The sequence below is a fragment of the Pagrus major genome, chromosome 6 (genome assembly GCF_040436345.1).
Source record: "Pagrus major chromosome 6, Pma_NU_1.0".
Lineage (NCBI taxonomy): Eukaryota > Metazoa > Chordata > Actinopteri > Spariformes > Sparidae > Pagrus > Pagrus major.
The window spans coordinates 9257400-9274669 of record NC_133220.1 but is presented as its reverse complement, the minus strand read 5'-3'; the positions used below and the strand labels follow the sequence as shown (position 1 = coordinate 9274669).

General features: G+C 40.9%; 1 protein-coding gene across 1 annotated transcript in view; it reads left to right on the top strand.

Moving 5' to 3' along the window:
* Positions 1 to 17270, top strand: part of ephb2b (eph receptor B2b) — a 130212-nt gene that overhangs the window by 47933 nt on the left and 65009 nt on the right. The window contains exons 2-3 of the mRNA XM_073468127.1: positions 638 to 717; positions 11052 to 11736. Of these exons, the coding sequence (XP_073324228.1) occupies positions 638 to 717; positions 11052 to 11736 (765 nt within the window). The remainder of the gene's footprint in view (positions 1 to 637; positions 718 to 11051; positions 11737 to 17270) is intronic.

Genomic DNA, 17270 nt, shown 5'->3' with positions numbered 1-17270 from the left:
TGTTTTTGATGAGTTGTCTGTGAAAGAAAAAGTCAGACAATAGTGAAAATTGTCACTTTGAAACTTTAACATCTTTGACATCTTAAAATTGCTAATTTCATCTGACCAACAGTATAGAATAAAAAAAAAATGGTTTGAAGTTATATTAAACAACAAAAAAGCCAGGAATTCTGTCACTGGAACCAGCATTTTACTTAATAAATAAGATTTATTAAAATCAGTCAAAATTTAGTGCACAAAATGTGTCTGAATCTGCAGATACCGAACAAATGAAAGATGACAAGAAACTCTTTTAAAACCGCAAATATGATGTCTCTGCTGCTATATTCTGTACCAACATTTTTTTGTGAAAATATGTTTTTGTTTTTTTTATTGCTGTACTTTTTTTTTTTTTTTATCATTTTACGTTTTGAATTTGAGTTCTCAGCTGTTGGCTGGACAAAAGATAAGGCCGTCACATTAGGCTCTGGTGTTTCTCAATGGACGTGACTCTATTTTCTGACATTTTATAGAACAAACATATACTCTTCCTCTCAAAATGTTTGTATGACTCAAGTGGTTTCCACTGAACCGCAGCAACGTTTTCATGTTGTCAGGAGATTATCTGACCACCGTCTCTCCTTACTTCTTTCCACAGAGACACTCATGGACTCCACTACAGCCACAGCGGAGCTCGGCTGGACGGTCTACCCCGTGTCAGGGTCCAGTGACAATAGCGTAAGTGACAAGCTTTACTTTTGCTATGATATGCCTCTCATAATGAAGACTTAATTAAATTATTTAAGCAACACTTTAATTGCAAGTAATTTTAGGACATTTTCATCGGAACTTTCTTTTGTTAGATGTAAAAGTGCAGCTAATGTGTAAATTTGCTCAGTCCTCCATGAAAATTTCATTTCTGGCTGTGTTTTGGTTTCACACTTCAAGGTCAAGGATCATTTATTGAGCCAGTCTGGTTCCCAGAGTGAGCTCAATTGTTTCCCCTCTCAAAAAAACTGCCAATTTAAATTTGACAATGTTTTTTTGGCCTATAATCTCCACATCATAAGACTTTTGAAGAAAAAAAAAAGTAATTTAAGAGTGGATGCTTTCTCTTGTTCTTTTTTTTTTAAACATAGTTCGACAGAATTTCAATATATTTTAACTCCTACATTATAATATACACCAGCCAATTTTTCTATTCCATAAACTGATCTGCATTTGTTCATTTTAACCTGATTTGAACTTTCTGCTTCATGACAAACAACAGTAAGAATGAACAACTATAAACTGAAAGCTAAATACGTGTGTTCATATGCCAGGCTAGAAGCTATGTGTTAACTGGGTCCTGTTGGTGTTTGATGCACAGTATTTCCACATGGTTTGCCAGGGCATCGGTTCCTCCTAGCCACATGCAAGCCAGGCCCACTTAAAGCCAGCCAAAACCAGAGTCTCAGTCTCCTTCACTTCTTTCCCCACCACAAGATTTAGACTTCTTAGAATGAGTCCAGAAGAGAGAAAAAATGTTGTAGACTTATTTGCTGGTGCATTTCAAAAAACCACTGCCGATTTTATTCAATTATTTATGCTTCTGTGGTTTGTATTAAAGATGGTTTGAATTATACTTTATCATGCTGTGTCTCTCTGCACTAAAAAAGAAGGCAGTAAAGAGAGCTCGCCTCCAACAGTTCCATGATACAACATCAAAGTTAAACAGCAGAAATTTAGGACAACTTCATCTCTCCCAACCTGAGGCTACGTTGTCTCCTCTCTGCTAATTCCTACAATCAATACCAAAGCAAAGAGACGCCGGGTTTCCTCTTCTTCTGCCAGCTCTGGATCCAATCTGAAAAGAGAGAGCTTACACACACATACCGACTCCAAAGACAGTTTACATCACATCTTCCTTTCATCTCAGCAGAATGTTGGATTCAGCAAAACATTCACTCAACCCACATTTCATAATCAGATTTAATACTAAGTAGAAACTTCAAACTAAAAAGTTGAATATTAAGGTCACTGTTGCAAACTATTTTGTGCAGTGAAAATGCCCTCTCTGGCCAAAGGGAGGTAAAATTAAGGTCCAAACATCAAACCAAAGACCTCTAAGCTCTTCAAGAATCATCTTTGTTCCAGTAACATGCGGCGTACTGCTTGATTCTGTGGTAGTTTTCTCCTCCAAATCAAATATCTTCATATTTGATTTCACTCAGAGTCAAACTCAGATTCCAAAAAAGACATTGTGTAGAACGAAAATAAAGAATGCAATAAAGAATACTGCAAACGAGCTGTGTTTACTGACTAGGTTTTAAGAAATGTATCACAAAGTGGTGAACCTCGCCCCATTCTTGCTTGTGAACAGCAGAGCCTTTTGAGGACGCTCCTTTCATTCCCAATCATGATACTCTCACTTGTTTCCAATCAACCTCTTTACCTTTGAAATGTTCCAAACAAGTGTTTTTAAGCATCCCACAACTCTCCTAGTCTTTTGTTGCTCCTGTCCCAGCTTGCTTGAGACATGTTGCTGGCATCAAATTCAGAATAATTAGCATATATCAACCCACTCGCCAGATAAATGTTAGTTAAGTACATTTGTGAAAAACCACAGATAAGTTCAAATGTAGCATTTCTTTATATTGCAACTTTATGTTTGCTTAGGTTCAGTTTTCCATCTGTCACTTGTCATAACACAGTGCTTATGCTCTGCTTCGGTTTAGACACAAAAACCACCTGGTAAGGATGAGGAAAACATCATGGTTTGGCTTTAAATACCTGTTTTGGTTGTCACAAAAATGGCCGGAGATGGTCAACCTTCCCATGAAACATGAAACACCTGGTTTTGGTTCCCATTGTGGCTTGTTGGCACTACCTTCTCCGTCACCTCCTGATGGGAAAGTCTGCTAATAACCATATAATGTGAATTTGATATGCCACGTCTGGTCAACCTTGGACGTGCCTGTGGTTTGCAGAAACGTTAACTCCTCACATTATATCCTGGTAACTGGGCTGCGTATATTTACAAAAATCAATGATGATATAAAACATGTTTTGTTTTGAGTATATGTCTAAAAGGATCAGCAAATGATCACATTGTGTTCCATATCTGTCTTACACAGCATCCCCAGTTGTTTTGAATCAGGGTTGAATGTGAGGACTTTTAAATGTCGGCTCCTATTTCCTTTTTTTTTAATTCAGATAACTCTATGCTCCTTTTTGAAAAGCTCTGTATGCATTTATGCTATATCCCTCTGTTGGAGTGCAGTGAAATGCGAACAAGTCCCTAAGCCACTGGATTTAGTCAGGTATAGGTTGGCCTTATCAGCGTGGGCACTGAATTTTTAAGATGATACGGCTGAGCTTGTCAAAAGCACAGTCGATTGAAAAGCTCAGAGTGAGAGCGATGGAGATAGCTTGTCCCTTATGGCCCAGGGCAACAGGTGTGGAAACAGAGCTCGAGCTCCCTCTCAGTATAACAGCAAGAGGTGCTTTACAGAAGCTATTGTCTTACACACATATATGCACGGCTTCACGGGCTTAGCTGGTGGATCAGTAACATCCAGCAGAGCGCCGCACCAGCAGTTGGCTTTCACTACTCTGTATAGCTTCATGAAATATATCCTAACTTGACATGCGATACTGTGCGGCACAATGGAAACGCAAACAAGTAACAGTGTGATATTAAGTCAGAAATGTTATGGCAGTTGGTGTTATTTCAGTCTTTTACAGCATATCTGAATGTCGACTATCAAAGTATTATCATAAGAAACTTCCTCAAGCACGGCTGTAAAACCAACTTTCTACAGTAGGATTTTGGAAGTGATTTGTGTAAAACAATGTTACAGTTCGGCTTCTGTAAATCAAGTTTTATAACCCTCTCTTTGTGTAGCCAGGCCGTTCTTCCTTTTAATTATGTAAAATGACAGCCAGACTTATGTTGTCCCCGAGCCAGATGTGCAAGACATCTTCATTATTCTTGATAGCAATACCGACAACTAGTGTTTTATTTACCAAACCAGCATTTATCCTGGGGCCGTTTAAGAAGTTTACCGTCCTCTCTGACTAACGCTGAGAGATTCTGGTATCGCATGCCTCACTCCACCCTAACGGGAAGGCTGATACAGTCGGTAGGTTTGTAGATTTGTTTCTCTGGGTAACTTTGTGAAGATTTAACCCCAAGTGCACACATATTACAAGTGTAATAACATTATTGTATTATTGTTGCATATTTTGCAATGTGCACTACTACTGCTTCATATGTAAACTCAACATTTGCAAAGATACTAATTAAAAAACAACGTAAAATTACTCAGAGATCGTGAGCCATTGAGAATCTGCTTTGTGACATGGAGCTAATGTATAGCCGGCTAGAAGAGCAGGGTTAAGTGGTCAGTGTGTCCCTCTCAAGTGGAGCTGAGAGACGTGTGAACATCAGGTCAGACCTCCTGACCTGCTCTCTCTCCTGCCCTCAAGACCTGACAACAGCAGCAGCCATTTAGACTTACGGCCGCAGGGAGCACACAGAGCTACTGTGGAAGGAAGGCTGAGGTCTCCTGCATAGGCGGAGAACATAATGAGGTGGTGTGTGTGTGGGTTAGGTTATCATTATGGATGTGTCATAATACACTGTACCAGGATATATCTAGTGTCAACCGGGGACACAGAAAGCAGGAGAGTTGTGCAGGGAGGCATGCTGCAAAATGTTTCGAAACAAATAAGTTTCCTGTGATCAAAGACGTTCAATATTGTATTAGAATTCCTTTGGAATAAGATTGAGGTTGTTTATATATAATTGTGGGCATGTGCGGCGGACCAACATCATAGCCTTTCTCTCTCTCTTTACAGTACAAGTAATTTGTCGAACATATTTCATTGTATTGGACTCATTGGGATTTGAAGTGACCACTAATTTGTGACTGAATCACAATTAAGGTCTGTGAAATTATATTTTAGGAGTAATGCAAAGAAATATGCAAACACAATCCACATGTAACGTTGTGGAATGGGGGCACAAGATGGAATTGTTCTTCTCGTTTCACATGTTGTGCATTAGTAGTGGACAGTGGTAATTGGAGCTGACTGCAGCAGACAGTTCTACTTAAGTCTGTGTGTGTGTGAGACTCTCCTTTCTATGAAGCCCGGTCTCCTGCAGGATTTGGCTCCCATGGCCTCTCTCGTAGTAATTGAATGCAGAGAGTGGGTGTCATTTGTCCTCTGTCCCTCGAGGGAAGGCACTCTTACTCTGACAGATTTCCCACAACTGCAAATGGGGCGACTGCGCCTCGAGAGTTTTCCAGCGGGTCTCTCTCCCTGCTTTTGTGTGAATAATTTATTTACTTCTGTCAAGGAAAGAGCAGTGATATGTAATGTGGCCCTGGATCGTGAAGCTAGTTCAGGTTAATTCAAGCACTGTAATGACAAGACGTGATAAATACACAGTTCTTGTTATGTCAAAACAATGAAACCATTTAATCTTTGAGTGTTCTGACAGTGTGTTCACACTTGACTGATGTGTCACTCTGTTCTGACCACTTGTGGGTCGTAGGACAGGCCGTTTACCGCTGTCTTGTGCAGCTATAGCTTTAATTGTAAGACTTGTACTGTAGTTATACACAGTGTTCAGTGCTGTTTGTCATTATCTAAGATAAAATAACCGACTTATGATTCAAAAAAGGTTGCAATAGAATATAAGAGCTATAAAGAAAACCCCTTAAAGGCCATCACAGAAACATTCAACCTGAGTGATCTGATCTCACATGGAGAGCTCTAAGTGTCCTGGGCCACACTGAAGGATCGCCTCCTCAACTGATGTCCTCTGTGAAACGAGAAGAAGCTAAAACAACAGGCAGAATGCTACCGTCTGATTTCCATTTAGTTCAGTGTAATTTGAATTTTGTGTTGGCCTTTCTTATTCTGCTAATGTTCGCAGCAGATGTTGTGTACGCACAACATCCCCAGACTACCTTACAAATTGCTTAAGTTTGAGAGTTGTTGTAGGAAGTTCCCAGAATCCCTTAAAAAATTGCTCAATTTTGTGAGCTATTGAGTAAGGAACAACTTTATAACCTTATAGCCGTCTTGTACATTCAGCCAACGTTACATACATGCACACATTTCTTTCTTTGTGAAAAAAACATTGTGTCCGTTTGTTTCAGTCATCTGTGTGCTTATTTGCATGTAGAGCGAGGAAGTGAGATCCGATCATGTGTGGTCACTCGAGAAGCATGTTAAAGCCAGGCGTGAACTGACGGACTTAGAGCTGTCCACTTGATCCGATCACTCAGGACGGATGTTAATCTGAATTCCATCTCAGATTACAGTTGACCCCAGTGATGGGTGCAGTAATAGATGTAGTCATTTGTTTCTGGAATCATTCTTCCTTTAGTCTTCCAAATAACAATTTTACAGTCACTCAAACAGCCTTGTATGCACCGACCATCAACAACATTTCCACTTGCATTTGCCAGACAGATCTATTTTTCATGAAATTTGCCTGGGTGTTGACGACCTGTGGTCATGAGGAGTGTAGTTGTGGTCGGCTTTTTTGCAGCCAACAAACTTATTGACCGTCTGCATGTTGGCTAAGTTTTCCCGGTTGCATAGATGTACAGGAAATTGAAAATTCTGACAACTTGATTGTGCTGCTTGCAGTATGAATTCCAACAGAGCGATATAACAGTGTGAGATATCAAAAGCTATGTGTCTGTTTCTGGACTGATGCTTGCAGGATTGTCCTTGAAAGTCAATATTCTTCAACATGAGGTGAATTCAAGGCTTCCTCCTCTGTTTTAAAGAAGGACTTAGTTGGAGTTTAGCCTTGTTTTTATATAGGATTAACGTTTGGAAGTTGTTGATTTTATCTTTTGAGTCAATGTGGCGGTTGTCAGTCGCCTTAAGGCTATAACTGCGATTAAGGTCTGTATACAGATGCATAACTTGTGTGTTGATGAGCATTAAACGCCGAACCCTTATGTGCTTGCTTACTGTAAAGCAATTTGGATTAAAATGCTAGTGACATGGACGGGATGTAAATGTAAAATGGACAGTGTACAGTAGCTCCTGCAGAGGAGTTCTGTAATTATTTGTTACAAAGAGCTTCAAGGACAACTTGATGTATTTCATGGTTTCGACTTGTGAATGAAGCAAAAAAGCTCTTCTCAGTCAGTTGTAGAGGCAACTCCAGTCTATAATTCAGCCTCGACAGTGCGTTCCGCTTGGCTTTACAGATAAAGCAGAGCCTCACTGCCATGGAGACATATGAAGTACAGGTCAGCTGAACTTTTCTGTCTCTCTCCTGGAGTGGCAGAGGAGATATCGATTCTGAAACTCATTCTCAGTGAGCGTCACTGAACTGTAGCACCTCGTATAACACCAGAGGAAGAGAGGAGCAGCTGAAATATAGTAGTTTCTACTGGCCCTGCCACAGTCTAACCACCGCAATCTATATTCACTTCAGACAGGTTTTCTGTGCAGGGCGTTTGTCTCTCAGGGCTGCTGCTCGAGCATAATATAAATTACAGGCTCTCCAGTTAGTGGACCCAAGGCTGGCGTGGGAACGTAGTTTCATTAATAAAGCAGAGAAGGCCCAGCAACAGTTGAAAACTTTGATAATCAGTGTAACTGGCAGGGTAATAAATGTGCAGGAATTTGTTTTGGGAGCAGTACAAAGGCAGTTACACATGACTGTTTGATCTAAATCCAACATGCATTATCTAAACAACAGGTGTGCACACTTATCAGACAGATACACTGTACAGTGTGGTTTCATTATATATAGGAATCATCGCAAAGGCCATAAATGGAACAACTGACTTTTGGGTAACGGTTGTAGACCTGAGGCATCAAATATGCAGATGCTAGTGTTTGTTTTGGTCTCCTTGGGATAATGGATAGGTAACACCCTGCAGGTTAAAGTAAACACTCAAAATTATTTGCTAACACTATTCAAGCCAGGATTATTAGACTCAGGACCCCAACGAGAGCAATTAAAACATAAAAGAGCGTCTTTTTGTTTGGAGCCAGTCGAGCGGTCTGTTTCACATCATTGGTTTTTTATCGTGAGAGTATATTTCTGTGTGTTCTCGGAGGTAGGAAGCACATCCACATCCGGTGTAGCATGAAAGAACCCATTGCTTATTATTTACCTTGAAGTCTCACAGTCTAATAACTTAAAAAAAACCAAAATATTTCACAAATGCAAATTAGGTCTTGATAATATTTGGTATGCCTTTAGGAAAATGCCTTTGATCATTCTGTTCTTAAACATCTCTTGATTTTATGTTATAGCAATGCACGAGTCAGTGCACTCAGCCCTATGGCTGTTGATTTCCACTCTCAGAGAACAAGAAAAACAACATTTTTTCAAATGCAACAGGATCTCAACAGGATAAGCTGGAGTTTTTGTTTCTATCACCCTCTGAGGGCCGCTCATCCCGTCTAACTAATCCATCTTGACATCCACCACCAGGGTTACCTCCACCTTTCGTACTTAAAACACATGACCACCCTTTTACCGCACTCTGTGTAAAGAGCCAGGGGAAAGAGCTGTGAAAATGAAGACGTTTCTTCTAATTTCACACTCTGTGCTTGATCGTTAGGCTCTTATTATGCCCCATTTGCTTCCCTCCACTGGCTGTGATGAAAGCGGGGCAAAGAGGCCATGACAGGACAAAAAGGGGCCCTCCATCAAAACACATTTTGTTTGGGGTCTCTTTTAGCCTGGCTCAACCCTTCCCCCCACATCACTGCCAACACTTTCCCCTGCAGTTTCTCCTGTCTGCATCCCTCATTAGCAGCAACCCCCACCTGTCTCCACATTCATTTTATTAAACTGCAATTGTCCAACGCTCTGTGCTCGGTAGAAGCGGACTGTCCGCTCTTGTTTAATTGGCCCACAGCCTCCCCACTGCTCCTCAACAAGTGGGAAGGTCAATGGCTGCTCATGACCTGCGATGATGATGTCTGCCAGTATGGGCCAAAAGACAGATTTATCCTTTAACCATACCCCCAAGAACCTCTAGCTTGTACAATCATGTACTAATTGCTTCATTTTTACGAGTTTAAATCTGACCACACTGCATTACTTTGATGTGATGCAACAGTAGAATTAAACTTGCATCCAAATGTACTCTGATATTCTTTATGATCAAAATTTGAATTTACTGAGCTAAATTGCCAGTATTTCCCTCAGAGTTTGTCGTTACAGGCCCAGTTTTGATAAGTAAGGTTCAGATAAAGAAGTTCTTCAAAAGTTTTTGCTGTTAAGCTGCTTTCTCATTGTCCTCATTACTATTATTATTATTGGCTGAACATCAGTCTTTTCTGTTTAGGTTGGCTCCTCTGATGGTTTTCAGTTTGGGTCAAACCAGCATCACACGCGCAGTGATTAATTAGGACATGGGAATTAAGGACCAAAGCTGTTCTAATTAGTCAGAAAGTGTTTGATAGAGCGCCGGTTTGCAACAAGAGGGTGACTTTCTTCTCCCAACCCGTCAAAATCTGTCAAAATCCTCACTAAGTGGGCACTAATTTGAGAAATTATATCAGCTGTGAAGTGAAGAGTGAAGGGGGGAGGCAGAGCGGTTGGAGCAGTGGACGGTGCAGCTGATGCAAAGTGGCTCTTGGGGGTTGAGAACAGGGTTTCTTTCTTTGGCTGAGATGTTGAGGTCAAGGTCATGACCTGCTTGGTGGTTAGAGCGCATGGTGTTTAAATCTGGTCTGATCCATGGCCAAGGGGCAGGAAAACCACAGAGGTTGCATCTGGAGTCTGTACAGACAGAGCGAGCGCTCAAACTGGTGCACGATATGTGGCCTTTGAAGTAGAACAGAATACCCTGAAAACCTGGAGAGAAATTTGCCCCCTTGATTTTTCTTTATATGATTACCTGTGTAATACGATTATGCCAGTTTAGTATGACTTTGATAGTGGAAAATTCATGTCATGTTTCCTCAGTGCGTCACTGCAGTGAAAAGATCTTTCACTGCAATGTCAATAACACATTACAGTATGTGCTATGAATGTGTCCTATTAAGACACAATAAAAAAGTAGGACACACTATCACATAAACCAGAACCTCTCTGCTGCATTCAAGTGACTTCATGTCATGTCTCCAGTTTCTCTTAAAGCATTACAGGATGTGAATGGTTTCCCTGGTCAACATCAAAGCTATCCGCCTGTACAAAGAAGGGTTTATATTTTTTAACATCCCAAAAAATAATTGTTATTCTTCCTCCTATTAATGTAGCATGATGTAAAAAAAAATATGAATGAAATGAAAACTATATTTCAGCTTGTACTACCGCTACATGTTTTTTTAAGATTAGAAAAAAGGCAAACTGACGCTTTAATCCAGGTACAGTTTTACATTAAGTAACAACTTCATAAAGACAACCCCTCCTTTGATGGATTTACACAATCAGGCCTTAAAAATGTCCCTAAAATTGCAACTCATTCAGTAATCACAGAGCAGCTGGTTCTCATAGATTAAAATACTGCACAATTCAGATTTCTGAAAGTCGTGTAACACATAAGCTTCAAATAGTGAACACTAACATGTTGTCTCTCATTAAAATAAGTCAATCCCCATACTATTAATATAAAACAACTACTTTTAATTGTGTTAACAAATTGGAGTGGGGTCGCAGTAGGTAACCTGTAAGTAGGCTTCTTATTATACCAGTATTACCTCAGGAAATGGGAGAACATGCTGGAAAGGCTGGTTTTCATTTGCTCCTTTAGTCTCATCTAATGCATCCATGCAAACTGGGTTATTAGAGGTATTTTGTTTCCCTACACCGTGTAATCAATTTAATCAAAATATTGCCTTAAGCTGATTACGCCCAGTAATCAAAGCATCATAAAGTGAGCATGAAAACATTCTTGTTATGCTGCAAAATAGGTATCAGCGGGGCTTTATGACAGTATATATTAATCGAAAACATGCAGACCATTTACTGCTTTACAGCTGAATTGAACTTAATTGAATGAATCAGGTAAACTATTTTCCTCAGTTGCCGATTGTTTTGTGTTCTGTATTCAAATGTAAATATGCTTATGTCTGTCCTTTGCCCACAGTGGGAGGAGGTGAGCGGTTATGATGAAAACATGAACACCATCCGGACGTACCAGGTCTGCAATGTTTTCGACAACAATCAGAACAACTGGGTACGGACAAAGTACATCCGGCGTCGTGGTGCTCAGAGGATCCACGTGGAGATGAAGTTCTCTGTGAGGGACTGCAGTAGCATTCCTAACGTGCCTGGCTCCTGTAAAGAGACGTTTAACCTCTATTATTATGAATCTGATGCCGACACAGCCACCAGAACCTCCCCAGCATGGATGGAGAACCCCTGGATCAAAGTTGACACCATAGCAGCAGATGAGAGCTTCTCCCAGGTGGACCTCGGTGGCAGAGTGATGAAGATCAACACTGAGGTCAGGAGCTTCGGCCCTGTGTCACGAAACGGCTTCTACTTGGCGTTCCAGGACTACGGTGGCTGTATGTCCCTCATCGCTGTTCGCGTTTTTTACCGGAAGTGCCCTCGTATCATCACGAACGGGGCGTTGTTCCAGGAGACACTCTCAGGAGCGGAGAGCACCTCCCTGGTGGCCGCAAGAGGTGTTTGCATCCCTAACGCAGAGGAGGTGGACGTGCCCATTAAGTTGTACTGCAATGGAGACGGAGAGTGGATGGTACCCATCGGACGCTGCATGTGCAAAGCTGGGAACGAGGCTGTGGAGAACGGGACTGTTTGTCGAGGTATGTTTTAAGCCTAATGATTCATAACAGAGTAATCCAAACACATAAGGATACAATCCATACAGTGTTTATGTCTGGTAGTGCACTCACTCTAAGCTGTTCCAGGGATCTATTAATTCCCATTCATTTGATGGTATAAGCTACTGATATATGGTCATGTATTAAAAAAACATGATGGAAGGTATACATTCGCTGAATAGATTATTCAGCTCAAGCCATCACTATATTTCCATCCCCCCTTGCTGAAATACACTGCTGAATACGGCAGGTCACATGAGAGAATTCTGGTTAGGGTTTGATCTGTAAAAATACTGCTGCTTTTTGAAGTTGTGACTGCAGAACATGTTAAGTTTGGTTCTTTCTTCTGAGCAGCCATAAAAGGATGGGAGTTGCTCATCGCAGGTCTTTGGTCCCAAATCACAACTGCTTGTCAGGGAACAAATTATTCATTACTTTTCTTCCTGTGGTAGTTGTAGCACTTGTATAATTAAACCTCCAGTCTGTTACATACATATTATAGTCTTTTTTTTCTATAGGTAAAACAGAGCATCAAATGCACTTTCAGAGTTAATATTTTCCGGTTTCTTTACTTCTCTATGACTGTAAACTAAATAGTTTTAGGTTGTGGACAAAACAAGATGTGAATATGTCATCTTGGGCTTTGTGAAACACTCATTGTGTTGTGACATTGTCACAATTTTCTTTTTCTGGCATTTTATAGACCAGGAAGTAATCAACAGGCTAATCGCTGATGAAAATAATCGTCCCTAGAATAAAACTAATATAAAAACATTGCAGCCTCTCCCAACTGAGAAGCACGTCTGCATATTTACAGAGGAAATTCAAAGAAAATGTGAGCAACAGTTTTCAATCTGTAAAATTTGTGTGCTGACCTTTTCTTGGTTGAATGCCTCCTTCTGTCCATAAGGACAAAGAGGATATTTTTCAAAATTGCCTGCATTTTCTCATCAATTTGAATCCCTCACAGGCGAATCGATTTTGGCTTCTCAAAACATCAATGTACCCAACATTTACCTGTGCTATGCCCTATCCTCACTCTGGCAGGTGGTATTTGGTCAACGTGCTTAGAGATCTTGATCACTGGAAACAGCACGACAGCGTGTAGCCTGCAGACTGGAGCCGTGCTGCTCCTGCCCAGCACAACAAACCACCCACCTGCGTTTTAGATCGGTGTGTTGCTGCCTCTCTTATGCGCGCCTGTAATTACAACACATCCCCCAGTGTCTGTGTGCTGGGAGGGGAAACGTGATGGGTGCTGCCTCACAAACACTGCCAGGCCCCATTCAATGACTACTAATGAGGACCAGCACCAGCTCCTCCTCAAGGAATACAGGCCAGTAAGAGGCATTTGAAGACAGCTACTCTGCTGTTGCAAGCTACTCTGAATCCACATCCCCTCATAATTACACAAATCTGCTTGTTATTTGACCCACATGTAATTCGCTGCATGTGGTGGATTGGAACATCTCAGGGGCGTCCTCATCATGTCATGGTATTTTTTGTGCTAAACAAGATTATACAATTAAATGCTGTCAGTTCAACAGGGAAAGCATGTTGATTCTGTTACATCCTCACACTGCTGGGCATGAGACTTTTTGATGATTTCACCTTCCCTCTCTGGCCAACACACCAGCTGTACACTGGCTGTTTTACCTAAGCTCGAAAAGAAGTAAAGCTTCACTGACTGCATGCTTTCTCCTTCATCACCCCCTGCAGTCGTGAGTGTTATAGATTTGAGCGCTGCAGGGCTCAGAGACAAGCCACAGTGACACTGGCAGAAGCACACATACAGTACGTGCACATTTTGATTTTGACCGTCCTCTGTGCCACTTGGCCTTCCCTGATCACTCGATGCAGTGACTGAATATTAAAGCTTCATGAAAAGAATGCATTATCTGTGAGTGCAGCTGTGGAATGCAGCAAAACGCTTCGCATGGAGATGGATTTTTATGGCTCCATACAATAGTTATGAGCGTCAGTGCAAACAACGGGGGAGTGTGTATTTTAACCGAGAAAGAAAATAAATCCATTACAGTTAAAAAGGATGTTATTCTGCGGTTCCCCCATTGTTCAGAAGCCCTTTTTGATGGAAGGCTGCCACCAGTCGGTCCGCTCCCTAGTCATCTTCCTAAACTCTGAAAGCTGATATCAGTGCTCGAAACTGTGGTCAGTCAGTGCCTTTCAACTGCCAGAAGTTGGATAATGAATTGATCTATGAAAGATGCTCCTTTGCCTGCCGATATTATGGGGTAATGAATTGATTTGTGAGAGGTGCCCTCGGAGGGGTTGTTAGATATCCTCTTTCATAGCTGGATTATGGAGCCACAGAGAGAGCGTAAAGCAGCCAAGATGAAAGCGACTATTTGTACTGTGGTATTAATAACGCAACCGATGCTTTGTTCCAACATCTCCGCAACTAAACGTGTAATTACGCATGTAACAATTAAATCCTTGGCAGGGATCCCGGCAAATAATTATGCTGTCATGAAATCTGTCAAAATATTGACAGTAGAAGGGGGTGCTTACATCAAATTGCCGAGGTCTTTTTCTCTCTGATTGTCTTACAAGTGAGATTAAGTTTCCTCTCTAAGAAGTAAAGGAACCACACCAGGGCTTTTCAGCAGAGACAGACCTGAAAATAGAGATCCCTCATCCCCTCAGAGCCTTGAGGAGATGATGCACCACAGAGACACATGAGGACCTGTTTGCCCTTGCTGTTCACTCGAGAATGAAAAGCATTCTCTTCAGTGGGGCACAATGAGAGCCATGTTCATGGGTGGAATTGCAAACTGCCTTAACAATGGCCATGTGTGCTTTTTCACTGTAATCTGATCATCTAACCCCATGCTATTGTGGGTTCAAGGGTCTCGACTATGGGAGCGTGGCTCGTGTTATAGAGCAGTGAAGATTTAGATGGCAGACAATTTGTCACAGCGATGCTAACAGCTTGATTCTTCTTTGGGTTATGTTTTTGTAAATGACAGAAGAGTAGAAAAACATTGTAAAACAAGCAGTGGTTGCGTGGCCTAGATTTGCTGGGATACGAATCAACACATAACATCAAAAAGCATGACAGTGCAACTGTGCACACTCTTCTTGTGTGCAGTGGAATTAATGCTGAGAAAAATCAGGTTTCTGCCTCCACACTCACAGGCAGTGACACTACTCAAAGATTCAGATACTGTATGTTTGTAACGGTCATGGCAAATTCTGCTGAACCAGCAGAGCGGGTCAGTAAGTCACATGATTAATAAGCATTTTTAGGTCACAGTGTGGAGAATCGGAACAACACTAGCACCTCTTTTCATGCCAGTGTCTTGGTGAGGTCTGCATCAGTGGCTGTGGAAGTGAGGTTCCTGCAGTTGCACTCAGAGCAATTAGATTAAGAAGGAAAAGCTTCAGTAATTCTTCAGCCAAATGTGTTTGTAGATAAAGAGAGTTAGGGGGATCGAGTGCAAAGGTAGGTCCTGGGCAGACATGATTGGATAGACATGATTGCATGGAAAAGAAGAGAGGGAAGGAGGCGAAGCCAGGAAATGAGTCCCCCTAACCCACTGTCAGAATCCCAATTATTGCAGTCTTTTCGTCTGGAGAGGGTTTAAGAGTGGAAATCAGCGTAGCACAGACAAATCCACGCCGCTGCCTTTATTTCCCTGGGTGCCTCCGTCTTTAATGGCAGCTCTAATTGACTAACAGTGCACGTGGGGGAACAGCCATGCTGATGACTGGATGACTGTCCTTCTGCGCTGGAACAAGACACAAAGCAAAACAAAACAAACACACCCCCTCAAGGCTTCTGCTGCATTGTGCATTGTGCAAACAAAGATGAAGGAAGGTTTGCACTGGGCTGCAGTAACAGAGAAAGAAGGGAGAGTGGGAGAGAATTAGAAAAAGGGAGAGAGGGAGACCAAAATGTCAACAGTCTGCCTACACAATAGGCATTCACACAATATTATGTTAAAGTAAAAGCCACACTTACTCTCCCAGATTGATGGCTGCTTCGGCTGCTGTTAGGAGCCGTTTAGTTAAGCATAAGGAATACAGATGAGCTCCTGAACAGATGTTCATTACTGCAACATTTGTCTGTTAAATGGCATCATAGACAGAATGACTTAATTCCTGCATCATGGGCAATATCACTTAATTTCCATTACTGATCTTTTCATTTAGACCCCATAACGGGTGTGTGATGTTTACTTGATAGAGGTTCTTTGGTGTGTACACAGTGTAGGATGTTGTAACAGCAGGAGGCAAACAGGCGAGCTCCAAGACGTGTCATTCTGTCCGCAGAGGCCCCAGGGAACATTCAGGAGCCTTTATTCCCTCTTCCTCACTATGATGGGATTTCAGTATGGCCAGGTGCTTTTCTTCTCTGTCTTCTTTTTCTCTGTTTGTTCTGCACCCTGCACACGTCCATAGAGCAAAAGAGAAGGAGAAAACAAGTGGTGGAGCCTCTAATGAGCGGAAGGGAAGAGAAGCCCTAAATTGAACACACATACAGTCTTTCTAACATACAGAACAATGTAGAAAATGTAAGGCTGGTTAGTCTATCTATCTCTTATATCATTATTCGCGACATGGGACAACATATGGTCTTCGATTTTTATTTTATTGTGATATGGTTTGTGTTGTCTTTTCCTGGTTTTAAAGGCTGCATTTCAGTGAAGTGATGTTATTTTCTGAACTTACCAGACTGTGCTATACCATACCATACTTGTCTTTACAGACTTAGTCATAATATCCACATTACTGATATGCTTGGTATTTGATATTTTATATCATGATACTGTCCTACCCAAATATTGCGATAGACGATATTATTGTCTTATTGCAAAGACGACATGTAGTCTCATTCAAATCCCTTGGCTCACCATTTTTTGTTAAAGTACCAATAGTCATCCCAACAATATTGTTCTCAATATCAATATTGGGCTTTTTTGGTAAAAAATAAATAAATAAATATATATATATATATATATATATATATATATATATATATATATATATATTTTATTGCCCAGTCCTCGCATTTTTGAAGTGTTTTTGAGGATATTTCAAATATAGAGATATACAGTATTTCGTAAAATTCTGCAGTGAAGTCCAAAAATATTGCAATTAAGATATAAGGACCATATCTATATATTTATTTTATTTACTATCATTGTTGCCAAACAAATTCAGGATAACAATATTATTGCAATATCGCTCGAAATTTAAAAATAAATTGCTAGCTAGATAGAGGGAGTCTGGAAGCGTAACTTTTAAAAAAAGTGTACAGAAGGAACAATTACACTCAATGACTAGTCAAAAGGCAACCAGATAAACTCATAAACAAAGACGCACAAGGCTGAACATTGCATTGGATTGATGGATTTTTCACATGATATTATCATATGTGTATTATTAACACACTATATTTTAATATCAGGATTATCGTGAATATCGCGCAACAGAATAGCAACACCCCTTATTGCAATAATATTTTAAGGTAATATCCCCCAGCCTTGAGTGAA